The 27,066-nt window shown below is 38.9% G+C and overlaps 2 protein-coding genes across 8 annotated transcripts; one reads left to right on the top strand and one right to left on the bottom strand.

The window, feature by feature from the left end:
* Positions 1-1,561: 1,561 nt before the first annotated feature.
* LOC306893115 (dol-P-Man:Man(7)GlcNAc(2)-PP-Dol alpha-1,6-mannosyltransferase-like) lies at positions 1,562-7,387 on the bottom strand. 2 transcript variants are annotated; one of them, XM_079454696.1, is made up of 9 exons: positions 7,142-7,387; positions 6,801-6,933; positions 6,552-6,725; positions 6,266-6,460; positions 5,772-5,874; positions 3,775-3,999; positions 2,912-3,081; positions 2,755-2,830; positions 1,562-2,673 (listed from the first exon to the last, which is right to left on the bottom strand). In XM_079454696.1, exons 1-9 carry the CDS (start codon positions 7,331-7,333, stop codon positions 2,448-2,450), a joined length of 1,494 nt encoding a protein of 497 aa, XP_079310822.1. In that variant the 5' UTR covers positions 7,334-7,387; the 3' UTR covers positions 1,562-2,447. The 2 variants fall into 2 exon arrangements, with proteins under 2 accessions (XP_079310822.1, XP_079310823.1); XM_079454697.1 differs by having other exon boundaries at positions 3,775-3,955; positions 5,821-5,874; positions 7,142-7,384.
* LOC306893116 (cysteine-rich with EGF-like domain protein 2) lies at positions 7,355-25,965 on the top strand. 6 transcript variants are annotated; one of them, XM_079454702.1, is made up of 11 exons: positions 7,959-8,105; positions 8,209-8,262; positions 8,806-8,888; positions 9,023-9,133; positions 9,261-9,352; positions 9,771-9,947; positions 10,901-10,999; positions 14,045-14,128; positions 14,213-14,308; positions 16,705-16,845; positions 25,558-25,827. In XM_079454702.1, exons 4-11 carry the CDS (start codon positions 9,036-9,038, stop codon positions 25,635-25,637), a joined length of 867 nt encoding a protein of 288 aa, XP_079310828.1. In that variant the 5' UTR covers positions 7,959-8,105; positions 8,209-8,262; positions 8,806-8,888; positions 9,023-9,035; the 3' UTR covers positions 25,638-25,827. The 6 variants fall into 6 exon arrangements, with proteins under 6 accessions (XP_079310825.1, XP_079310824.1, XP_079310829.1 ...); XM_079454700.1 differs by having other exon boundaries at positions 7,978-8,105; positions 25,555-25,827; XM_079454699.1 differs by having other exon boundaries at positions 7,355-8,262; positions 25,558-25,965.
* The last annotated feature ends 1,101 nt before the right edge of the window (positions 25,966-27,066 follow it).

The raw sequence follows: 27,066 nt of genomic DNA, 5'->3' as shown, positions 1-27,066 counted from the left end.
CAATGTTTTGTTCACAACATAGACCTCATTGTTAATGAAGCCATAAAAAGTCAGAGGATGGTTCAGAACTTGCTAAGTATTGCTAGAAAAATCTGTGAGAGAGTGCATCGTTCTACTAAAGCAAAGGAGAAGTTGGCAGAATTGCAAATATCTTACCAGTTACCTGAAAATCAGCTGGTCCAGGATGTTCCCTCTAAGTGGAAGACATCATACTTCATGCTTGAGCGATTAGTAGAGCAAAAAAAAGCCATTGATGAGATGTCAATAGATTGCAATTTCAGGGAATTGATAAGCTCTGACCAATGGGAAGTCATGCAGTCGGTCTGCAGTGCCCTTAAGCCTTTTGAGGTTGCCTGCAGGGAGATGAGCAATCGCACTGCAACACTAGGGCAGGTCATTCCACTGATTCACATACTCAACCGAAAGATAGACATGCTTTTTGATGAAACCATGGGCATTGACAATATGCTAAAGTCCTTAAAGGAATCAATGGTGACCAGAATGTCTCAGACCCTTCATGACCCTAGGTACATATGGGCAACCATGTTGGACCCGAGGTATAAGACCTCCCTCTTTACCGAAGAAGAGGCAGAGCAGTGTAAGCAGGACCTCATACAAGAGCTGGAGTTGTCTACAGCTACCTCCACAAAAACTAAACTTCCACTGCATAATGGATACAGTGAGGCACCAGCTTCAACAAACAGCTCAGCCACAAACAAAAAAGATAACCTCTGGGCACTTATGGATGATATAAGACAGAAAATCAAGGAAGAGGAGAGACCAAAGTCGTCAGAGGTTGCTGTGATGGAATATTTGGAGGAAGACATCCTTGACCAGAGCTGTGATCCCCTAGATTATTGGAACCTGAAGAAATGTTTGTGGCCTGACCTTGCCAAAGTAGCTGTGCGTTATCTGGGTTGTCCACCCAGCACTGTACCAGCAGACACACTGTTTAGTACATCAAGTCTTAATTGTGCCCTGAATCAATCACGACCATTGCTTGAAAATCTAGAAGGACTCCTATTTTTAAAGGTCAACCTTCCGTTGATATATTTTCATTACTGATTACACATTTGTATTTGCAAGGCAGTTTCTTAAACTTTGTAAAGCCCAAGGACCAAATACTTTTTTCTGAAAAAGCCCATTTACACAACATTTTACGTATTAGGTTGTAAATCAGGGGGGCATATAAAAAACTGCATCTGGATGATTTACTGAATAAAATACTGCATTCTTTGAGTACTACTGTTGAACACTTGATAACTGGAGTTTTGTCTAATTCCTGTTGAAGTGTTTTCAGGGAGAAAGCATTAACTAGCTATGGGGTAGCTGTTGTATGTTGCTGTAATTTGATTTGATTATTTTTGTATATGGCAAGTCCTTGTACTGTCTCTTTTTGTGCCTTATATGAGCTACTTCAGGTCAACATGCTGTAAATATAAACTGATGTGCAAAGTAAGTCAGTCTGCTAATTGAAATAGTTTTGTAAGATGAAACTTACGTGCAGAATACTGTTTTTTATATGAACCCATGGTCCAATATAAATGCTGTGACTGAGATGTTAAATGTATTTTATTTAATTTCATTGTGATTTTGGCTAATGGTACTGTTAGAAAGAGTTTTTTTTACAGATAATGTAAATAATGCTGTACTTTCATGATAAACTGTTGGAAAATGCATTTGTCTTAAGCACAAATTAATTTGTATTTACAATTATGATCATCATCAAACAAATGTACTGTACATTTTATAAATTATCATTTGCAATATATCATTTGATGAGGAAGCATTCAGACTGGAACCATAATTGTTTTAGTTAATAAAAGGTTTACCCTTTTGAATAAATGTCTTCTGTTGTATTTTTTTGTGACCAGATTCAGTATATTTAATAATTTGGATAAATAAATATAAAGATTTTACCCTAAACCAACATAAAGTGGAGGGAAAACACAGATGGTGGGACCTATGCTGATTGCAACATTTAAAATTTGGTTAAAAATTGTTTTTAATGACAGTAAAGACACACAGAGGTATTTAAAGTTTGACTTCTGAATTACGCTTGTTTAGAAAAGTCGGCCGAGCACCAAAACAATCTTGTAGCCAATCAGCAGTAAGGTGCACAGGACGGGCATAAGTCGAGCCGAGCACTTATGAAAGCGAAAGATGTGGGAAGGGGTTTGTTTGTTTTGGTGATTTGAACATCAACAACGGCTAAGAGAAATCGAACTTTAATGCAGTATGAAATGGAAATTGAAATATACTTCAAGACATTTGTTTGCCACACCATTGTACAAACCTTATAGAGATTGCTGGTAATGCAGCAAAAAAAGTTACAAGCCATTGTTTGGTTGGGCTTCACAAGATATACAAACTTTTCATTATGTTATATTTTAACATGGCTTAATGTTATATGTAATATTACTATGAATCCCATTAATTGGGATCATTTAATGAGTCAGTCTTTCTAAAACCATAAGCTTCTTGATAAGATTTATATGAAGAGGAGGAAAATGAGACAACTCATATGTAATGCTTTGATATCCTGGAATGAAGACCAAAGGCTTGTAATAATCTTTGAGCAGAAATATCTTAGTTTCATTTGCTCCCATTAAAAGGTGTGAATATGATATCATTATTGGATCCTCAAGAGTCAAATCTTCCCTCTTGTCATACCTAGGACATAGAAACAGATAGAAATAGATTTTGTTCATATTATATTAAGAAACTATACTTAATATTTTGATTTTCACTGACCTCCAGTTACTATTAAGTTCCAGAAAACGTGAGACTCCTGTTTGTGCAGCAAGTACATCAATGTGTAATGACACATCTGTATGAAAGGTATGCAACACAATGAAATTGCAGACATAATATAAAACATTATAATAAATAAGCAATAAAATCAACACACCTGCTGTTGTTGGCTTTAATATATGTAACTCCTGCATTGCTTTCCCTCCTGGGTAGTTGTAGTAGGAAACATACAGAGATACACTTGTGTATACTCCATTTAACATCAAATGTCCTATCACAACTACAGAGCAAATTTTATGTATCCGTGACTTGTGCCAACTGTTCAAACTGTAACAAAACAGAAGTGAAAGTAAAACACTGCATTTGAAAATCTTCCAGCTGCCTCTAAAAACAATGTTTGCACAAATAAACGGGGTCAGTTGACCATATGCACAGTTATTTCCAGCTTTTTGATAAGCCAGCTAAGGCATTTCCGCTGAACTGACAGCTATAGGATTTTATTCTACATGCGCTGCCTTCAAGTGTGAAAAATTGTGCTCACTGGCAGCAGTGCTCATCTGTTCTTCCCTCATGCCACTGAAATCTAAACATCTTTTCATCTCATTTTGTGATTAAATAACTAAATAAACGTTAAGGAATTACTATTTATCTGACTACATTCTTATTATAAAGTAGTACACTACAGGGCAGTTTCCTGGACAGTGATTAGCTTAAACCAGGACTAGGCTTTAGTTAAATTAGGATATTTAAAGGGGTCATATGGCGCGAATACATGTTTTTCAGTGTCTTTGGTGTGTTATAAGTTGCCAAATCATGTATTAGACACATCAGAACATTTAAATTAGTCTGGGACTAGGTTTAAACCCTGTCCGGCAAACCGCCCCGTACGTTTTTCAGATGGCTTTTATTATTGTGGAAGTTCTTAAAAAACCCTTACTGCATACGGTAAATTTTCATTACTTAAATCATTTTTAAATTGAGGAGAACAGACAAGAATATACAAATTTGTGAAAATCATACATGAAAGAGCAGCCACGAGCAGCAATTAAGTTAAACACAGGAAAGGTGTAGATGATAAAACGGAGCTCCTTGTGGGGTAGAAGGGAGTACAGCAGAATGAAGCCTACAGCTGGGATGAACAGTGTTCTCGTCCGTCTGTCCAATAGGCCAAGGGGTATAAATAGTATTGTGCTGCCAAGAGCTCGAGGCAGTGCAGAGTAGAAGTACCACAGAAAATGAGAAGTTTGAGGCACAGTGGAAGTCAAGGAAAGATTACAAATTATATAAGTATTTAAATTGTAACATTTTAAAACAAAATTTATCATGCTGTATCATGATGTTAGTTTAGTTAAACATGCACAACCTATTTAGTTTTTTTTATTTAAATCATTTTAAATATATATATATATACAGTGAGGAAAATAAGTATTTGAATACCCCGCTATTTTGCAAGTTCTCCCACTTAGAGATCATGGAGGGGTCTGAAATTGTCATCGTAGGTTCATTTCCACTGTGAGAGACATAATCTAAAAAAGTGTACGATTTTTAACTATTTATTTGTATGATACAGCTGCAAATAAGAATTTGAACACCTGTCTATCAGATAGAATTCTGACCCTCCAAGACCTGTTAGTCTGCCTTTAAAATGTCCACCTCCACTCCATTTATTATCCTAAATTAGATGCACCTGTTTGAGGTTGTTAGCTGCATAAAGACACCTGTCCACCCCATACAATCAGTAAGAATCCAACTACTAACATGGCCAAGACAAAAGAGCTGTCCAAAGACACTAGAGACAAAATTGTACACCTCCACAAGGCTGGAAAGGGCTACGGGGAAATTGCCGAGCAGCTTGGTGAAAAAAGGTCCACAGTTGGAGCAATCATTAGAAAATGGAAGAAGCTAAACATGACTGTCAATCTCCCTCGGACAGGGGCTCCATGCAAGATCTCACCTCGTGGGGTCTCAATGATCCTAAGAAAGGTGAGAAATCAGCCCAGAACTACACGGGAGGAGCTGGTCAATGACCTGAAAAGAGCTGGGACCACCGTTGGTAATACACTAAGACGTCATGGTTTGAAATCATGCATGGCACGGAAGGTTCCCCTGCTTAAACCAGCACATGTCCAGGCCCGTCTTAAGTTTGCCAATGACCATTTGGATGATCCAGAGGAGTCATGGGAGAAAGTCATGTGGTCAGATGAGACCAAAATAGAACTTAACTAAACGTGTTTGGAGGAAGAAGAATGATGAGTACCATCCCAAGAACACCATCACTACTGTGAAGCATGGGGGTGGTAGCATCATGCTTTGGGGGTGTTTTTCTGCACATGGGACAGAGCGACTGCACTGTATTAAGGAGAGGATGACCGGGGCCATGTATTGCGAGATTTTGGGGACCAACCTCCTTCCCTCAGTTAGAGCATTGAAGATGGGTCGAGGCTGGGTCTTCCAACATGACAATGACCCAAAGCACACAGCCAGGATAACCAAGGAGTGGCTCTGTAAGAAGCATATCAAGGTTCTGGCGTGGCCTAGCCAGTCTCCAGACCTAAACCCAATAGAGAATCTTTGGAGGGAGCTCAAACTCCATGTTTCTCAGCGACAAGCCAGAAACCTGACTGATCTAGAGAAGATCTGTGTGGAGGAGTGGGCCAAAATCCCTCCTGCAGTGTGTGCAAACCTGGTAAAAAACTACAGGAAACGTTTGACCTCTGTAATTGCAAACAAAGGCTACTGTACCAAATATTAACATTGATTTTCTCAGGTGTTCAAATACTTATTTGCAGCTGTATCATACAAATAAATAGTTAAAAAAATCATACATTCTGATTTCTGGATTTTTTTTAGATTATGTCTCTCACAGTGGACATGCACATACGATGACAATTTCAGACCCCTCCATGATGTGGGAGAACATGCAAAATAGCAGGGTGTTCAAATACTTATTTTCCTCACTGTATATATGGTCACTTTCACTACAAATGTTACATAATTTTTTTTTGTAAAAGGATATTCCCCAGTTTGAGCTTTTATTAAGGACTGTGTTGTACCAGACTACCTTACCCTCAGGCCAGAGTAGCTTGTTCCAGAATATTGTGTCAACCGTGACAGTAAGACCTACAAAAGACAAATAAACTTTAGGGTCTGTAAAATTTTCGTGTATTTTTTGTAAAATTTTCCTTTAAATAACTTATTTATTCCTTTATTTCAGATGTACACGACTTCTTAAGCCTAACTTACTTTTTTATGAATTTATGAAATATTCCTCACAACAAGCAAACCCCAAGCAATAAATTTAAACATGGCAACACATAGATCATTTCAAATCTCACTCACTGTGTGTTGTGTCATAAAATAGCTTTTCCCCAAATTTCACTAAATATGTGGCCTATAAATGTGATATACATTGTAAAAAGAAAACTTTGTGTTTAACAGAAGAACTAATAATAAATATGTGATGTGTGTGTGTGTGTCTAAACATAACAGATAACATTAAAACATCACTGACCCAAAAATAACATGCCAGCAGGTATGGCATGGTAAATCAACCGTAGAAAATTGAGTTTCCTGCTTAGGAGCGACATCAACAACATCAGCCCAAGGAAGAGACACAGTTCAAAGCGGAAAACAATAATGACCAAAGCAGAGAGCCAAATGAAGGGGCAATGCCTCTGAGCCATCCAGTACGTGAATGCCAGCAGAACTAGACAATAAAAACACAATAAGTAGAAAGCTCATACTACAATTAGCTAAAGTAACGGCTGCATTTTAGCATACCCTATACAATGACCTACCTATTGGTAGAGCGAACACATTAGGCAGCATTCTTGTGCTGTAAAACATCAGATGGAACTGTGTGGTGGAGATAAAGCAGAACAAACTGGCCACCATTGACCCAAACTGCCTCCTGACCTCTCTCTGCATCTGCCACAGAGCCAGGATCACACATAGTCCAAGAACCCCTCGCACTGAACACAAAGGGCTGTGATGATATAATTCCATTGTATTATTTTGTAACTGCCTTTGCATTAAAGTATACATACCAAGAATCTGAGTGTAAAATTTGGGAGCTTGAAAGAGGGTAAGCACACATGTAATTGGTGCACTTAGGACTGATATGAATAGAGGTCCAAGAAACGTACGCGGTACCACACCAGGGAATTCATAATGATCATACTGTAAACAGAGAGATATTAAAGAATTAACTACACCTTTTTTGTTAAAGTGGGGCTACTGCCATCTTCGGTTTGGTCATGTATGTTTCTGTAGTAACAGTACTGTGGTAGTTCGTATAATATTTAAAATCGAAAATCTAATGACCTGAAAGTTTATGCATTTTAACTTAGATCTATCAAAGCGAACGAATCAGTTTTTATTAGCTTACCTTTTCGAAATTGAATCGGTGGTATAGGATATCATGAATAGCTTGTAAGTTAAAACTTTCCTCAACTTTGGTGTAAGGACAGGTAAATAAATGTACATAAACAATACAGACAATTAAACCCAAAAGCGGACGCTCATTTGATGATCCTTTCCGAGGCATTGTAAGCGAGAACAAGCTGGCGCTGTGGCGCATGCTCAGCACTGGAAACGAAATAGGATGCGGAATGGCAAAAACCAAAACAAGACAGTGGGCGGAACTTAACGAGGAAGCTATCTTTAAATGGGCAGGAATAATATGGAAAATTATTTAAAATATTGTATTTTTACTTTTTCAGAGTGTGTTTTAAATTGAATGTTTGTAAACTGTTATTAGTATCACAATGCATAGGTACATTATAGTTTAATCAGCTTCGGATAGCAGAACAATGACAGTGTTAGTCACTAGGTGCATATAACTTTTCACAGTGATGATTTTGAAGAACGGTACTTATGGAAGATTATCGTGACAAATAACAGGAATAGAGATACTCGGGAGAATTAACGATAAACGAAAGTTTCCAAAGAGAATTAACTTAACGAAAGGTTGGCGGGTTAGGGGTAGAGACACAGGAGACTCCCGGCAGTGTTGGCAAATATGCTGATAACAATAAGGCATCTTGTCATGTTTGTAAATGTTTTTAATAGTGAAACATAATTTAACACGTGTTTTTCGTACGTGTATTGCGACGTGCAGCACGTGGACCCCGTTCATTGGGTCATACGTTGACTGACAGTGGCGCATGTCCAATCACAAAAGGACACAATGGGATCAGGGGGCTGAAGCGGATATCCGAATGTGTAGCTGGTGGGAAGCCGGCATGGACATATACAAATATATCAATTTGCACAACAAGCGACTTTTATGCGAGACACTACACATTGATTCATGATATTCTAACCAGCTGGTGCAAGACATGAAACTTTAGGTATAGATAGTACATTTGTGTAAGAAACATGGCATTCATATGTAGTGTTTCTCAGATTTTCTGTATTCTTTTGGCATTACCACTTGGGTCGGTCTTTTCAAAGGACTTAAAAGGGTTATGCACAACATGCAGACAAATAACCCAAAATTTTGACAAGGTACGTTTTTCTATCAATGTCGGGTTAAAATGGTTGTTTTCCACTAAATACAATTTGCGTCAAGCTTTAAATTCAAAGATACATTTTGCACGTTTTTCCTCTAGCAGATGTTATGTATATTGATTATGTATAACCAAATACCTCATTCAAACGCTCCTAAATTAGAATAATTTCTTAAAAGCTTATATTATCAAATGTTGTAACTGCTGGGCAGACAAGTGGTCAATAAAAGTATTTAGGGGTCAACATAAAAATAAGGTCGATTTTAAGTCAGCACAAAAAGTGTTTTCGTTGTAAGTGACAGGTGTCATGTTATAAATGTCTACAATACTTATTGGCCATAATAGTGCTGGGTATTTTGTAGGTAACTAGAAATTACTGCACGCGTCGTCTGAATAAATTGCCTATAATTCATTGCAAAAATGGCTTAGAAAAGTGATGGTAGATCTAAATAAAGCATTATACATTTGAAGTGTAATCAAGTAAGATAAGTGTTGACATACTGGACACGAAAAAGGTTAATCCTCCCTCCTTCTCTTCCAGGGTTTGGAAAAAACAGCAAATCAAAATTTTGGTGGTGGAAACACAGCATGGGAAGAAAGAAAACTCTCTAAATATGAATCAAGGTAAGAAGAATAAACATAAATGACTTATCTTATTTGCAAACGTATTACAGCATGTGTCTTCATAAACTGGTGTAGTGCATTATATTGATTGCCTCTGCTTGCAATAATTTATTAAAATGTATGGTTTTCTTAAGTGAGATTCGGCTAATGGAGATACTGGAGGGCTTGTGTGACAGTAGCAGTTTTGAGTGCAACCACATGGTCGAAGAACACGAAGAACACTTTGAGACCTGGTGGTTTAAGAGGTGAGGACCACAAATGAAGAATTTATGTTGTGAATTACTTTATTATTTTATTTTATCATACTACAGTAATCTAATGCTAGATACATTTAGTGAAATGAGCATTTATTTATTTGTGTTTTGGCTGCAGGAAAGCAAAACACCCAGATCTGTTTAAGTGGTTTTGTATAGACTCCATTAAAATGTGTTGCCCTAAAGGCTCCTTCGGCCCTGACTGCAACAGTAAGTCAATTCAGATCAGATCTTTATTGTTTGAGTCTAACAGTTAACCATTGAAATATCACACTAGTAATACAAACTGTATGTATCGAGTACTTTCCCTTTTACGGTTGACATAATGTGCAAGATATAGTGCATACTGCACAGATAATAAATACCTCAGTGCAATGCACACTTACGTGGCAGTTTATTTTCAAGTGTTATGCATGAACTGCAGCAATAGACTATATGAACGCACGGTGATGACGTATTTGCGCTAAAATCTCAGCCAGCGACCGTTTTAATAGAGCTGAGGTATTTTGCCACCAAGCAAAAATATTGTTTACTATGTTTCACACACTTTTTCAAGCATTGTTGTTCGTAAGTATTATTTTTATTATGAAAACGTCTGTAATATTGGATTGTTTTGTTTAATTTGAAGCTTGCATCGGAGGATTGGAACGACCATGTCATGGTAATGGAAAATGTGATGGAGATGGAACTAGAGATGGAAATGGAAAGTGCAGTTGTGACAAGGGTTATGAAGGAGAGTTTTGTTTGGAATGCAGTGATGGATTTTTTAGTGAACTGAGAAATGATACCTTCTCCCTGTGCAAAGGTAAACGCAAGTATCATATTTCATATTTACTCATTATATGTAGTAAAATTTGTTCCTGTTCAAGTGCAGACAATATGCTGCTGAAATTTTTAGACAATGGTAATCTGAGAGATTCATTTCGTGGAAGTGGAGTTGTCTTTGCAGTGATATAGATCTTTGCTAGTGGCTTATTAAATAAATCTTTATATTTTATATTTATGTTAATATAAATACATTTTATATTATATATATTTTATATAAATTCTATATCAATTTCATTTATATAGTAAATATAAATATATATTAATATTTTATTGTAAATAAGAGGTTGCGTTAACCCAAAAATCTGAAGGGTGTCTGTCATGTTGACAGATTACAATGAGGGCAGTTTGTAATTCCCCTTTTGGTTGAGTTTGTAGCATCCAATCATTTCCTTTCATCAGAATGTGATCGTAGGGACGCGAAGGGACACATACGTTTTCCATTCATTACTTATAAACGCCTCGTCTATTTATGAAAACCCACGCAGGATCAGGGGAGGCTCGCGGTGCGGAGGCATTGTAACTGACTGGACATATGAACATTTGCTGTAATTAGTATTTTATTTCTGACAACAGAAACACTAAATATATAAACGACTTCAGCTTTATATTTATAACATTAATATACAGTAAGTTCAAAGAACGATGCGATGATGTCACAAACATTCTAATTGGCACGTAATATCACCTTGCACCATAGTGACGGGAAAAATAGATTATGACGGATGTTTTACGAGCCTGAAAAAGTCTAGTGCAACCTCTGTGTTAATTTTATTAAATGAACAATTGTATAACTTTGTTGCACTCTTCTTTGCGGATGTGTACTGGAAGTTAAATTTGGGCCACACAAGCGTGGTAACGTTTGTATATTGTTGTTTATTTGAAACCGTCTATAGAAACATTGATTATATTGGTTTGATTGTTTTTTTTTAGAGTGTCACGAGTCCTGTGTTGGCTGCTTTGGAGATACCAGAAATGATTGTAAGGATTGTAGGAAGGGATGGGAGAAGGACGAAGAAGGTGCATGTATTGGTAAGAACAGGATTCCCAAAAGTATTGAAAAATGTAGAACAGGGAAAAATGTGTGTATCAAGCAGCAACCTTCCAGCGATCTCTATTGTGAAACCAAATGGGTGTGACTTAAACTGCCATTCAGCAATTGGCCACTAGAGACTGGCTCCAAAAGAGAGCAGAATCTCATTGAACCCCATGTTAAAATGCACTTCACAGCAAAAAAAAAACATGTTTACAGCCTGGTAGAATTTCTTTTTATTTTTTATAACTCATCGGTTTGCCTTAACATTCTGCTTAATTAGCAACCCAGGCAGCTACAACCACATTCTGCCTCTTTGCCCATTTTAGATTATCCGGGAGTGACACGCAGTGTATTCTATTTTAACAATAAAAAATAATACACATAAAAATATATAGGTGCAACAATAACATGCATTATAGTGCTAATGTACTGTCTAAACTGAATTTTGCTGTGTCAACAAGTATCAGGGGTCCCTGCTCCACGCAACTCTCATCTCTTCTTGCCCCAAAAAAGTTGAAGACCCCTGCTTTAGAGTGAAGTATACTATACTACCTTATAGTTTAAATTAATTTATTAATAATACATTAAGATGCATAACTATGCAAAAAGTTTAAATGTTACCAGTTATTTGATATCCTCTATTGTAAGATCCTCTAGAAATGTTAATGCAGGGCTGCCAACTTTCAGTTCAGCTTGAAGTGAGGTGTTGTTTACATTACTCTGTTGTCCTACGATAACGGTGTTTTAAAACAAAAACGATCCTTGTTTATACTGCCGTTTCCACAATCTGCGTTTACACTTCACTTCCGAAAACGCATGTCACATGACCAGTCAGACACGATAGGCATGCACACACAAATGTAAACAGTTGTATTTATATACATAAGTTGGTTGTTAAGACAGTTGGTTACTAGTCAGTACAAAATGAACATGATGGAAAGGAAAAGCAATTATGCCTTCGTGTGGATAGATGAGGTAAACCATGTTATTAGGCTTGTTTGATTTCATCAAAATCCGTGCGCGCCACACAGATGCCACAATACTGAGAGCCTGATTTAAAAGCATATGGCTCTTGATTCTCTCTCACGGTACTGTAATGTCACTGTCTTGATCTGTGTACACAGCACAGCTTGAACAGGCCTGTTGTTTACACGGTGTGCACGAGGCTGGTCATTGTCTTCTTCAGGTAGCGTGTCAATGGCTCAGATGACAGAGGCTTAACAAATCAGGGAAGCAAACGCAAAGATACAGTCGACCCAATCAGTAAGCGAATGTGGGGGTCCCAGAGTTTTCAAACTAAAACGGGGTCTGCAGCGTCTCCAGAAGTCTCAGTTTTTGGGGGTCGAAAACCTGTAAATGCCAGGTGTAACCGTAGCAAGTGTTACACGTTTTTAAAGGAAAATGCACTAGTATAAAAGCCGTTTGAATCTGAATTCACAATTTGCACACATTTATTCCTCATCTTTGTAGTTTGCATCAGTGAATACTTTGGCTAAACATCCAAAATATTTTTTAACTTTTGTTGACTGACTTATGTTGTGCGTTGCACTGAATCTTAAATGTAATCTTATGATTTGATTGGTCACTACTCAGCCCACTTATTTTGAAATTAGGGTCCACTGCTAGATCACTGAGATGGAAAGATGCAAAATTTTGGGTTTTGGGCATTTATTTAACACATTTTATTAAACACTACAGAAAAATATGGCGGGTGCGACCCTGCGTGAGAAATGGATGTGTGACATGAGAGTTTGATAAAAGAATAAATTGCGTGAGTCTCACTGCGAATGCTTGAGAGCTGGCAGCCCTGGTTAATGTGTGTTTTCCCCCAAAATATAATTGTGCACAGTCATGGAAGTTTATTGCCCAGTCAACATTTGATGTTACCATAAGCTTTCAGAATGCTCTCGATAAAGCAAGGCAAATTTTATTTCTAGAGCATGTTTAAAACAGCCCCAGCTGACCAAAGTGCTGTAAAGTAAAACATCGGTTCACAGACAGAAATTACACAGAAATACAGTACACATACAATAACAACAGATTAAAAAGCTAAAGAGAAAAAGTAAGTTTTAAGATGTTATTTAAAACTTCCAATATCCGGGAACAGCCGGGGCAAAATGCAACCGCACAGGTCAAAATGTAACCGCACAGCAAACTCACAGTGCGCTCAAACTGTGATCTTACTATTGTACTACGAGCTTAGAGGTTTAGATATGGCTGGTTTGTCATTTGAAGTCACCATTATGTTGATCAGTGATTGCTTTAGTTGAGTTCTGTGTTTGACTTCTCTTCCTCTGGCTGCTGTAACTCTGTGTTTACTGTATAGGGCACATTTGTTATAATGAGTAATGCCAGTCTTGGATGGTAATGAGAAACTGTCAATTTGTGTGATCGAAGAGATAGAGATATTCAGCTGTTTTGAGACAATCAGATATTATAAAGTAATGTGCACTAAATGCATTGTGCACATAAACATTGCAACAATTCCTAATTTAGACACAAATACATCAAGATTCAGTGTATGAATTTCAACAATGGTAATCAACTGAGAAGTTTCATGCTGCAATGCATGCTGGGAGTCATGAATGAGTTTTGAACTATGATGTTACCCAGCATGCATTGCAGCATGTTTTCTTCTGCTTGAGTTTAATATGCTGATTCTTGATGATTGTGTGCTTCTCAAATAATCTCTTAACAACTTTATATAATGTAATGGTTCAAGAATCCTTCCAAAGATCTCATCTGCCCCGACACTGCTCTGCCTCACGCTGTAAAATGATAACCAGACTAAAAATATAACATGAGATCAGTCGATCATTATCACTAGTTAGCCAGTATTCTCAGAGTGGGTTCACTTCAGTTTTAGTTTTTCCATAACAATTGTGAACACCGTGTAAGAAGCCCACTTAATTCTTAGTTACTTATTTTAGATTTAGTATGATATTTTTATTTGTAATTCTAAGCCACATCTTTTTTATGTCTACCTATATTTAAATATTATACTGCGTTTCTCCTTATTTTTCCAAATTAAAATATTTCAGACACAGATGAATGTTCCAAAGATCCACTGCTATGTAAGGATGATCAATACTGCCTGAACACAGAAGGTTCTTTTTCATGTAAAGGTTAGTTTAAACACATTGTTAAGAAGGTCCACATAATTTTTAACTCTGTATAAAAGATGTCTGCTTATGTTTTTAATCTGTCAGCCTGTAATACCAAGTGCTCTGGCTGTAAAGGACCTGGTGCTGATAGCTGCCTCACCTGTGCTGTCGGCTATAAGGATGAGGAAGGCACCTGCACAGGTCTGAATTACCTGTATGGCCACACACATTGTGTGATGTTGATATATTTTGTGTTACACTCAATGTCAGCTGTACACTCAGCAACCACTTTATTAGCTACACCTCTTCAATTGCTTTTTAACACAAATTGCTATCACATGGCAAAACTCCATGCATTCAGGCATCTAGACGTTGTGAAGACAACTTGCTGAAGTTTAAACCGAGCATCAGAGACTATGTCGACACTAGTGTGTTTTCATTTCCAAACGCTCTTCGTATACTCGTGTTTTCAAGTGTTTCCCAAACGCTGCCCATCCTCACTATGACGTCTGAAAACACTTACATCCATGTACTGCGCATGACAACCAACATGTCAAACCTTAAAGGAATTGTTCACTTTCAACATGCGTTGAAAAGGTCATACTTGACCTAGGCTGAAGTACAGAGTCAGTGTTTATAAGTTAAATGTGCAAATACGAAGTCAAACGCTGTTTACAAAAAAAGGGAGTTATAAGGCTGCTGTATCGTCAGCTGGCAATTAATTCATCTGATAAACAGTATACTAAAGATCATTATATGCAAAAGCTGTATATACAACAAAAGTTGAAGTGGTCGTCACACTAGTCGATGTCGGATGATTTTTAACTTTAAGGAGAGGATTTTTTCGCCCTGCTCTACCAACGTCAAGCCTTTTCAACGTAATTACGTGTTATCTTTTTTATATAAAGAACAATCTTTCGCTAGATAAGACCCTTATTCCCTTAAACATCTTGGATGACAACAGGGGTGAGTAAATGATCAGGAAAATGTATGTTAAAAGTAAACAATTCCTTTAAAACAGATGAGCAGTGGGTGCCACTCCTGTCAGCTAAGAACAAGAAACTGAGGCTACAATGGGATATATGCACATGGAGTGATGATGTATTTCTGCAAAAATTTCAGTTACATCGGTGCACGTAGGGTCCATAGGTAAAAAATGCCTTTTGTTCACTTGGTCGCTTCAAGATGCACACAGGATTACAGTCAACGATGTGAGTCCAATTATCCAAACAATATGTTATACATCAACAACCAAAAATTTGAAGCGCTTCAGGCTATCCATTTCAAGCTACATTCACAAATATGATAAAAACATTTGCTCTTACTTAAGGCATGATCAAAGAGGCACATAGCAATGCTCAGCCTTAGTGCTATAGGGTTGCTGAAATTTGAATATTTTCTTACTAAACCAAAAAAAAACGATTGTCACTTGGTGAAAGATTAGCGCAGCACTATGAGCGTATAAGTGGCTTAGCTGGCTGAGATTTTAGCGGATGCATGTCATCATGTGCCTATACCCCATTAGCACAGGCTCACCAAAATTGGACAATAGAAGATTGGAAAAATTGTCTGATAAGTCAGACCAGTCAATGCATTCAATGGTAGGGTCTGAATTTAGCCTAAACAACATGAAAGCATGGATCCGTCATGCCTTGGTTCAATGGTTCAGGCTGCTGGTGGTGGTGTAATGGTGTGGGGGATATTTTCTTGGCACACTTTGTACCAACTGAGCAGAGTTTAAACGCGACGGCCTACATGAGGATTGTCCAAGACCATTACCATCCCTAGGATGACAACAGTGTATGAGCGATGGCTACTTTGGGCAGGATAATGTCACAAAGGTCAAATCATCTCAAACTGGTTTCTTGAAGTTCATTGTACACCAGTGGCCTCCACAGTCACCAGATCTTAATCCAATCGAGCACCTTTGGGATGTGGTGGAACGGCAGATTCATATCATGGATATGTAGCCGACAAATCCGCAGCTACTGCATAATGCTATCATGTCAATATGGACCAAAATCTCTGAAGAATGTTTCCAAACACCTTGTTATAAATCTATGCCACAAAGATTTCAGGCAGTTCTAAAGGAAAAAGGGGACCCAACCCGGTACTAGCAAGGTGTACCTAATAAAGTGGCTGGGGAGTGTATATTGCACACCTTAATGGCAAATGCTGACTGAAACTGACCATATATATTAGCTGTTTTTATCCAATTCCTTAGGTACGGGCATATAGGGCTTTATTGTTGTTTTTGTTCTCAGTCTGCCTGGAACATTATATACAAGGTACTGGGTTGATCAGTGAGTGCACAGGAGTTAAAATATTCACTTTTATACACATTTTTAGCTCTTTGTGGCAGTAAAATTATTTCCATAAACACATGTACATGCATTTCACAGATAGAACACAGAAGCTAATATACTTTTTTGTTTAGTTACCAGAAAATTTTTAATATTATATATTAATATGTATAGTATATACTGTCTTTTATTGCTTTTGGTACAATTTCCCTTGACTTTTCTTGGGTTTAAATTATTTTAAGTAACCCTGTCCCCAAATGATGTCCCCAATAATGGTTTGTACTGTGCTTGCAGATGTGAATGAATGCGAGAAATCAGAGGCAGTGTGTATTAAAGAAGACCATGAGTGTTTTAACACAGAAGGAAGCTTTATGTGCCAATGTGCCAGTGGTTTTCAAGAGCAAGATGGTGTGTGTGTGAAACAGCAAGAACAAGGTTAGTTTATGCTGTGTACACCTTTCATGGATTTTAAACTTTACTGGTTTGAGAGGGTCAACTTTAATCTTACAGTACAAAGAGATGTAGGCTTCGCTGTATGACCTAAAAGTATATGGTTTTAGCACTTTCACTGCTGTGTCTCGCTTGTCTTTCTTGTCAAATGCGTTACTGTGTTAAGAACGAGTTCGAAGGCACGTAGTGCCCGCTTCATTGATTTTAAACGCACGCAACAGTTTTATTGTGGTCGCTTGGATTACAGACGGGCCATGTGCGTTTTTAATTAACGTAAATTTAACTATAAAACTTGCCTTATGCTGCGGTTTGAGTAAAAGACTGCGCCAGGTGAGGAACGCTGAACTCACCGAGATGGAGGGAGGGATATAGAATTGTTTTTGTGCCAATAAAATTTTACGCAAACTTTAAAAAACAAACAGAAATATACAATGATAAAGAAGAAAAACACTGTGATAATGAAAACCATAAACTCAATTGCAAAAATGTGACATGATTTACAAAAAAAAATACTTTTTTTCTTAACCAATTTCTAAAAGGAAACTTGGGTATAGAGAGATAAATGGCTCAATATATTTGCATACTTAACATTAATTGCGGAAGCAAAAGTGATATTGATTCAATGCAATTAACATTGACAACATTGATTCAATGTTTGCTTGCTGTCTGGGTAGGCATTACAGTTCACCCTGTAACCTGAAAATGTACCATAATGACCAATAGTATCTAAGATTGTTAAAATAGACTAAAATAGAGGTTTAGTGACATATAGGAGGATATCATCAGCATATAATGATATTTTACTTACTGTGTTCTTTGTGCTATGTCTATGTATTTTGGGGTTAGAGTGAGATTGTGTGATATTTAAAAAAAGTGGGAAATCATAATTTTGTTGTAATTAAAAACGAACAGCAAAGCGTAACACAGTCCGCATGCACATATTATAAAGCTGCTGTATCGTCAGCTCGCAATTCATCTGATAAACATAATACTAAAGATTATGTGCAAAAGCTGCCTTTTTACATTTTTTAACTTTCTCTCTACTTTTTGTTTATGACGATTAATGAAGAAATATATAGTGAGGGAAATATTTATTTGATCCTCAGCTGATTTTGTAAGTTTCCCTTCTTTCAAAGAAATTAAGGGTCTATAATTTTTATGGTAGGTTTATTTTAACTGATCAAAGGTATTTCATCCCGCGGAAAACATTACTTTGTACTAACTGGAAAAGCCCTTGTTGGCAAGCACAGAGGTCCGAATTTCTGATAGTTGGTCACCAGGCAAATTGGAGTTTTAGCCTCCTTCACAGATCTTCTATAGGACTAGGGTCTAGAGACTGACTAGGGTCTAGAGACTGGCTAGGACATTTAATGTGCTTCTCCTTAAGCAACTCTTTGGTTTTCTTGGCATTAGTTTTGGCTCAAAAGCACAATGTGTCCATTACTATGTTTCTCTGTCAGGATGGTGTTCTTGGGGTCATAGTCAGTATTTCTCTCTCTTTAATAACAGGAGAAATTTTTTTCCCTGTTTGACCACAGCACTTTCTCCAAAGCTTTTTCTGAATCATTTTGATGTTCTTTGTCAAACTTCAGACAAGCCAGGCGGTCCTACTTGGGCAGGAGGACCTTGCGGGTGCTATATTTGGAAACAGCTTACTGTTTCCAAATATATAGAGACCGTATGTGTCCCCAGAATAATACTACAAAGTAAATATTTTGGTAAAAGTCAGAGAAAAAATCTGATTGTGATTAAACCTGAAGACAATGTAATAAACAACCAAAACCAATTGATAAAGTTCGGCCTACATAATATTAGATCACTCAATTCAAAGGCAGTTATTGTAAATGAAATGATCACGGACAACAGTTTTGATATACTCTTTCTTACCGAGACCTGGCTTAAACCAAATGATTATTTCGGTCTAAATGAGTGTACCCCACCAAGCTACTGTTATATGCATGAGCCACGTCCGGTTGGTCGGGGTGGCGGCGTCGCTACAATATTCAGAAACTTTCTTACTGTAACTAAGAGAACAGAGCATAAATTTAAATAATTCAAAGTGCTTGCGTTGAACATAAGTATTCCTACCAAAAGTAAAAAAACATTGCTTTCTTTTACATTGGCTACGGTGTATAGACCCCCTGGTCCCTATAGTGATTTTCTGAAAGAGTTTGCGGACTTCCTATCCGACCTATTGGTTAACGTTTGATACTAATTGTCGGAGATTTTGATATCCACGTAGATAGCGCTAACGATGCATTAGCACTGGCGTTTACAGAACTACTACAATCTTTTAGGGGAATTACAACACATTAAAGGACCCACTCATCGATTTAATCATACACTAGACCAGATTATATCTCACGTAGCCGATCTAACCAATATAGATATTATGCCTCAAAGTGACGATGTCACCGATCACTATCTTATACCAGGTACTTTGCGCACGGCAGGAATCAGCCCTTTAACTCATTATCGACAAGTTAGAACAATCACCTCCGCTACTAAAGATAGTTTCGCAAAGAGCTTGCCAGATCTGACTCCTTTAATAACCATACCAATAAATAAAGAATCGCTCGATGACATGACCAGCAAATTGGGAACTATTTTCTCTAATACATTAGAAGCTGTCGCACCTACGAAGTCAAAAAAGATTAATGAGAAAAATATTGCACCATGGTACAATAGCAACACCCGCGCCCTTAAAAGAGTCACTTGCAAACTAGAGCGCAAATGGATAAAATCGCAATTAGAGGTCTTTAAAATGGCGTGAAAAGAAAGTGCAAATTATTATAAAAAGGCACTAAAAGCAGCAAAGGCTGAGCACCTCCGTAACCTCACAACACAACCACCCCAGGTTTTTATTTAGCACAGTCGCTAAATTAACAAATAAACAGACTCCACCTGACCTGGCTATTCCACAGCACCTCGGTAGCAAGAATTCATGTTATTTTTTACAGAGAAAATCGAAAACATTCGTGACAAAATAGTAAAAACTCAACCTCCAAATCTGTCCCCGAATGTTTTAGCACCAACCATCGCTCCAAAAGAAAGACTACAGCGTTTTTCACCTATAAAACAGGAAGATTTAATTAAACTTATTGCAACATCTAAACCTACAACTTGCTTATTAGACCCCATACCAACTAAATTATTAGAGTTACTACCTGTTGCAATTGAGCCCATTTATAACATTAACAACTCGTCAATTAATCTAGGCCATGTCCGAGGACCCTTTAAGATGGCCGTCATTAAGCCTCTAATCAAGAAACCAAATTTGGATCCAAATAACCTAGGAAACTATAGACCGATTTCAAATCTCCCATACCTGTCTAAAATTCTAGAAAAAGTAGTGTGCACTCAGTTGTGCTCTTTCTTACAAAATAACGACATACACGAAAAATTTCAGTCAGGCTTTAGAAAGCATCATAGCACTGAAACTGCGCTCGTTAAAATTACAAACGATCTGCTTCTAGCATCAGATAAAGGTAACATCTCACTCCTGGTCCTGCTTGACCTTAGTGCTGCGTTCGAGACCGTAGACCATAACATACTTCTAGATCGTCTATACAATTATACCTGTATTGAGGGACAGGCACTACAATGGTTTAGATCTTACTTGTCAGACAGACATCAATTTGTCAATTTAAATGGGGAATCATCAAATCTAACGCAAGTAAATTATGGATTACCTCAGGGATCGGTTCTGGGACCCGTGCTGTTCTCCATATACATGCTTCCCCTCGGAAACATTATTAAAAAACATGTAATTAGCTTCCATTGCTATGCAGATGATACTCCGCTATATATCTCATCAAGACCAGATGATTCCTCCCAGCTATCCAAATTGGCAGAGTGCATTGAAGATATAAAACATTGGATGACCTGTAATTTCCTTCTTTTAAATTCTAAATAAAACTGAAATATTACTTATCGGACCAAAGACACGCAAACCGAATATTTCTGATTATAAACTGCAAGTTGAAGGATGTACTGTTACTCCAACTAATACTGTAAAAGATCTAGGCGTTATATTAGACAGCAACCTGTCATTTCGAAATCACATCTCAAATGTCACAAAAACAGCCTTTTTCCACCTAAGAAATGTTGCCACGTTACGAAATATTTTATGTGTTGCTGACGCGGAGAAGCTTTTTCATGCATTTATGACCTCAAGACTTGACTACTGTAATGCGCTACTTAGTGGTTCTCCTGCATCATCAATAAACAAACAGTTAGTTCAGAATGCAGCTGCCAGAGTTCTAACCAGGTCCAGAAAATACGATCACATAACCCCAATTTTATTAACCCTTCACTGGCTACCCATTAAGTATCGTATTGACTTTAAAGTTCTTTTAATCACTTATAAAGCCTTAAGTCACTTATATTCACTAAATGCAACATATGCTAAATAAACCACCAGGAGATGCTGACATTAGATATTATTTACTAGAATAATTTAATCTGCTATATAAAACACCATATAGCGTGTTTTACACTTTTTTGGGGGTTTTTATTTTTAATTTTTCCCCTGTAAAGCTGCTTTGGAACAATGCAAATTGTGAAAAGCGCTATATAAATAAAGTTGAATTGAATTTAATTAAATTCAGAATTTAAATATATTGTGGCATAGCGTGTCACTAATGGTTTGGTTGCTAACTGTGGTCCCAACTGTTCTGAACTCATTAACACGCTTCTTCCGTGTAGTTCTGGGCTGATCTTTAACCTTTCTCATGATCATCTTTACCCCATTGGGGAAATCTTGCAGGGAGCTCCAGACCAATGACAATTGATAGTTATTTTGTATTTTTTCTATTTCCAAATAATAATAAATAATCCCACCAACGGTTGTCTCCTTCTAACCAAGCTTTTGTCTGTAGCATATTCAAGGTTTGTGCAGGTCTACAATCTTGTCCCTGACATCCTTTGAAATGTATTTGGTCTTGGACCATGATGGTGGAGAGGTTGAAATGAAAGATACAGATTCTGTTGGCAAGCATCTTTTATATACATAACAAGCTGACAGGACTAATCTGTGGTCCATATAGGGACATAACCAATCTGTGGAGCCAGAATTCTTGCTGGTTGGTAGGGGATCAAATACTTTTTTCAAATCAAAACCTTCCATCCATCCATTTTCTTCCGCTTATCCTGGGCCGGGTTGCGGGGGCAGCAGTCTAAGCAGAGATGCCCAGACATCCCTCACCCTAGACACTTCCTCTAGCTCTTCCGGGGGGACACCGAGGCGTTCCCAGGCCAGCCGGGAGACATAGTCCCACCAGCGTGTCCTAGGTCTTCTGTAGAGGGTATAGAGCTGGTCCAGTGTTCCATGGCCTGGACGAAAACCACACTGTTCCTCCTGAATCCGAGGTTCTACTATCGGCCGTATTCTCCTTTCCAGTACCCTGGCATAGACGTTATCGGGAAGGCTGAGAAGTGTGATCCCCTATAGTTGGAACACACCCTCCGGTCCCCCTTCTTAAAAAGAGGGACCACCACCCCGGTCTGCCATCCCAGAGGCACTGTCCCCGACCGCCACGTGATGCTGCAGAGGCGTGTCAGCCAAGACAGCCCCACAACATCAAGAGACTTGTGGTACTCAGGGCGAATCTTATCCACCCCCGGAGCCTTGACACCGAGGAGTTTCTTGACTACCTCAGTGACTTCGGCTTGGGTGATGGACGAGTCCACCTCTGAGCCCTCAGCCTCTGCTTCCTCAATGGAAGACGTGGCGGTGGGATTGAGGAGATCCTCGAAGTACTCCTTCCACCGTCCGACGACATCCCCAGTTGAGGTCAACAGCTTCCCACCTCCACTGTAAACAGCGTTGGTAGGGCGCTGTTTCCCTCTCCTGAGGCGCCGGACGGTTTGCCAGAATCTCTTCGAGGCCAGTCGATAGTCCTTCTCCATGGCCTCACCAAACTCCTCCCAGGCCCGAGTTTTTGCCTCCACAACCACCCGGGCAGCAGTCCGCTTGGCCTGCTGGTACCCGTCAGCTGCCTCAGGAGTCCCACAAGCCAACCAGGCCCGATAGGACTCCTTCTTCAGCTTGACGGTTTCCCTTACTTCCGGTGTCCACCACCGGGTTCGGGGATTCCCGCACCGGAGACCTTACGGCCACAGCTCCGAGCGGCCGCTTCGACAATGGAGATGGAGAACATGGTCCACTCGGACTCAATGTCTCCAGTCTCCCTCGGGATCTGGTTGAAGCTCTGCCGGAGGTGGGAGTTAAAGATCTCTCTGACAGGAGACTCGGCCAGGCGTTCCCAGCAGACCCTTACAGTACGTTTGGGTCTGCCGAGTCTGTCCAGCTTCCTCTCTCGCCATCGGATCCAACTCCCTACCAGGTGGTGATCAGTTGACAGCTCCGCCCCTCTCTTAACCCGAGTGTCCAAAACATATGGTCGCAGGTCAGATGAAACGACCACAAAGTCCATCATCGACCTGCGGCCTAGGGTGTCCTGGGGCCACGTGCACTGATGGACACCCTTATGCTTGAACATGGTGTTCGTTATAGACAAACTGTGACTAGCACAGAAGTCCAATAACTGAACACCGCTCGGGTTCAGATCAGGGGGCCGTTCCTCCCAATCACGTCCCTCCAGGTGTCACTGTCGTTGCCCACATGGGTGTTGAAGTCCCCCAGTAGGACGATGTTTGAGTCCCCAGTCGGAGCACTTTCCAGCACCCCTCCGAAGGACTCCAAGAAGGTCGGGTACTCTGCACTGCCGTTCGGCCCGTAGGCACAAACAACAGTGAGAGACCTAACCCCGACCCGTAGGTGAAGGGAAACGACCCTCTCGTTCACCGGGGTAAACTCCAACACATGGCGGGAGAGCTGGGGGGCTATAAGCAAACCCACACCAGCCCGCCGCCTCTCACCATGGGCAACTCCAGAGTGGTGAAGTGTCCATCCTCTCTCGAGGAGTGTGGTTCCAGAGCCCAAGCCATGCGTAGAGGTGATCCCGACTATCTCTAGTCGGAACCTCTCAACTTCACGCACCATCTCAGGCTCCTTTCCCACCAGCGAGGTGACATTCCATGTCCCTAGAACTAGCTTCCGTATCCAGGGATCGGGCTGTCGAGGCACTCTCCTCCGACTGCCGCCCCATCCACTATGCACCGACCCCCTATGGTCCCTCCCGCACGTGGTGAGCCCACGGGAAGGCGGCCCCACGTCGCTCCTTCTGGCTGAGCCCTGACCCCTGGCTCTAGGGTGGTGCCCCGGTTGCGCCATACCGAGCGACGTCACGGTCCTTGGTATATTTAACATCATAAGGGATTTTTGAACCACTCTTATTCTGACCCGTCGCCTAAAACCTGTTTGCCTTGGGAGACCCTACCAGGGGCATATAGCCCCCGACAACATAGCTCCATGGGTCACTAGGGTACTCAAACTCCTTCACCCGTTAAGGTGGCGGTTCAAGGAAGAATCAAAACCTTATTTTATTTAAAAAATTCCCAGGTTTTTTTTGGTTGATATTTGGTTTCTATCAGTTAAAATAAGGCTACCATAAAAAATTTAGACCCTTCATTTCTTTGTAAGCAGGCAAACTTACAAAATCGGCAGGGGATCAAATTATTATTTCCCTCACTGTATATCGAGCATATCACATGAGAAATGTAGTCCTCATCACATTATGTGATTACTCTCCTCACAGGAGCAGTCCGTTTAATTTAGATCTGTGTGTGAATGTGAAGCACTCTCTTGCCCAAGATAAGCTTTGCCTGCTTGTCACAGCCACTCATCAGTTTTTAAATGATTTTTTAATAGATTCTCACACAAAACCAAAAGTATTACAATTCTAAATATGAATCACAGTCACGTTTTCTGTCATCAGAATAAATTATTCAACGCTGCAATACACTACTTCTGCTGCTTCACCGGAAGTTGCACCCAAGTTAATTTTTACAGAAGCGGCCTCTGGAAATATCCGGATTAGTTGCTTTTAAACACAACACGTTATAAATGCATTTTGAGTATTGATGTGGAATGACACAAACTAAGAATGACACATTTTCATGGACAAATTATTGAATTTGGAGACCCATTTTGTAAGTAATTCATTTCATAGTTCTGCCAAAATAGATAAGACTTTAAAATACAACAAAAAAAACATGCCTTCTTGTTAAGCTTCGCGTTGGGCCATACGCAACTTGAGGACTTTGTGTATTGGAAGGATCGGTTCTGTATCTACCTCATAATCACATTATTTAAAGTTATAGCATTACAGTATTCAGCAACATAACATGCTGTATGATGAAAATAAGTGCTGTACCGCTAACAATATATCACAGTTACAGTGCAAATAAAAAACAAAGAAATTACCATCAGTCACTGTTAACACATCTATATGGAAAGTGAATATCTAACAATACATCAGTTTGGAATGCCTGGGTACATTAACCATTTTTCAGTGGATCTGTAAATAAAACTTATTTTAAGAGCCAGTTTGAATGATGACAGGTTTTTTTTGCATTATACACGGTCTAAACTGTGAGCAACAAAACTAGATAACTTTTCCTATAACCAGATTTATACAGCATGAAAGGGGCACTTACTGTGAGTTTGTGAGGTCTCATTTGCCAAACAACCGGAGGAATTTACGTTGCAGTCTTGACTCACAGGCAATGTTTAGAATGATGTTATGCTAAATTTAATTGTTATAAACATTTATATAATAATTTTGTCAGCAGATGAAAATCAGGACGTGCCTGTAATTATTTCGGAAGATTCCCAAACTCCCGATTCACCAGAAAAACATGAGGATCTCTGACGCTGGTTTGCATGCAAAACACAACCACCAGGGGACGATACCAACCTTTAAGAGCACTATCTGCAGCTGTAGATCAAATCTAATAAAATTTAGAATAATTGCCACTTATAGTACACGCTCCACAACCTGTACTCTGTGATTAAGTAACTTATATGTTTTGGTTGGATGTGTGTGTGTTTTTTAATAAAGTAAAATAAAATAAAACTAAATGAGTTCTTTTTTATCATTATCCAATCACATACATTAGTTTTGACTGCCCACATAGTTTTGTGATGCAAATAAAAATTGTCACAAACTGGGGTCCGAGACTCTCAAAGGTTAAATATTTAAATAAATAAATAAAATTAAAAAACAATTCAAAATGATTTGTTTACTGTGTACAGAGAATATTCAGGCTCCTCCTTTAGGCAGCAAGTCAATTTGATAGTTGCACCTGCTATACATTTTGGTATTAAACAAACATTTATATAAGATATGCACTGGTGTTTACTGACTGACTTTTCAATCTATGATGATCATGAAATGTCTCTCGCAATGCCCATACTGGACTGCTTCACGTTTCGTCTCTGAGCATCTTTGCTTAGTCAAGCTGCGACTCATTAAATATGGGAACATTTTCTCTGTTTTGTTCCTTGATCATATTTACCGAACTCACATCTGCAATGACCTGCCGTATCATTACTTTTTCTGCCAACAGTAGACCCATAAACGCCAGCTAATTTATATTATACAAAAGTTTAATCAAAAACCTTTGCAAGACTGCAGGTAGTCTATGATGTATATCTTGTGTTGCATCATCAGAGATATTCTCCACTCCCTGTATACCAGGAGTTGGGAACCTTTGCGACCAAAAGAGCCATTTTGGGCCCTCTCCCACCGAATAAAGTTTATCTGGATCTGTAAAGTATATGTAGCCTTTAAATTACTATATCACAGGTTGGCATGCACATTAGGTAGTAGTTACCCAATAAAGTGTGATTTTTCTTGTGTTTAGATGTTAAGAAATTTATATATTTTTGTCCCTGGCAAGCAGTGGGAGTGTTGCCTGGCAATAGGAGAGTGGCCTTGTGGTGCTGCACTCACTGCTTTAGTCAGACTTCAACTTTTTTCAGTGAACTTTTGTTTTTGCAGCGTTTGATGAACACCCACTAGTTTGTGACAGTTTTTTATTTGCATCACAAATAAGTTTTAAATTGCATCACAAAGGGGGTCTACTCTCTGCATACGGACATTATGTGTAAACATTATGAGAAGCGCGCTAGCCAGACAGGATTTCATCTATGCCGGCTAAAGCCCTAAAAGTTTGGTTTAAAGACGGAAAACGTACTAAGCAGAATGTTTTCTCACCATTCCATTTCTAACACACATACAGTGTTCGGTGATGTCTCATATCTGTCAAAGCAGAAATACATGTATGTGCCTCTTTTGT

Source organism: Barbatula barbatula, assembly GCF_947034865.1.
Source record: "Barbatula barbatula genome assembly, chromosome: 4".
Taxonomy (NCBI): Eukaryota; Metazoa; Chordata; class Actinopteri; order Cypriniformes; family Nemacheilidae; genus Barbatula; species Barbatula barbatula.
This window is presented reverse-complemented; position numbering and strand designations above follow the sequence as displayed.

Excerpts from the sequence above, each read along its gene's own strand:
- LOC306893116 (XM_079454698.1), top strand. The coding sequence starts at position 8,134 with ATGGCATTCATATGTAGTGTTTCTCAGATTTTCTGTATTCTTTTGGCA. Across the intron at positions 11,000-14,044 it reads CGAAGAAGGTGCATGTATTG|ACACAGATGAATGTTCCAAA; the intron begins GTAAGAACAGGA and ends AAAATATTTCAG. Across the intron at positions 14,129-14,212 it reads AGGTTCTTTTTCATGTAAAG|CCTGTAATACCAAGTGCTCT; the intron begins GTTAGTTTAAAC and ends TTAATCTGTCAG.
- LOC306893115 (XM_079454696.1), bottom strand. The coding sequence starts at position 7,333 with ATGCGCCACAGCGCCAGCTTGTTCTCGCTTACAATGCCTCGGAAAGGA. Across the intron at positions 3,082-3,774 it reads GCTCGTGGCTGCTCTTTCAT|TTTGAACAGTTGGCACAAGT; the intron begins GTATGATTTTCA and ends GTTTTGTTACAG. Across the intron at positions 2,674-2,754 it reads GAACTTAATAGTAACTGGAG|GTATGACAAGAGGGAAGATT; the intron begins GTCAGTGAAAAT and ends TCTATGTCCTAG.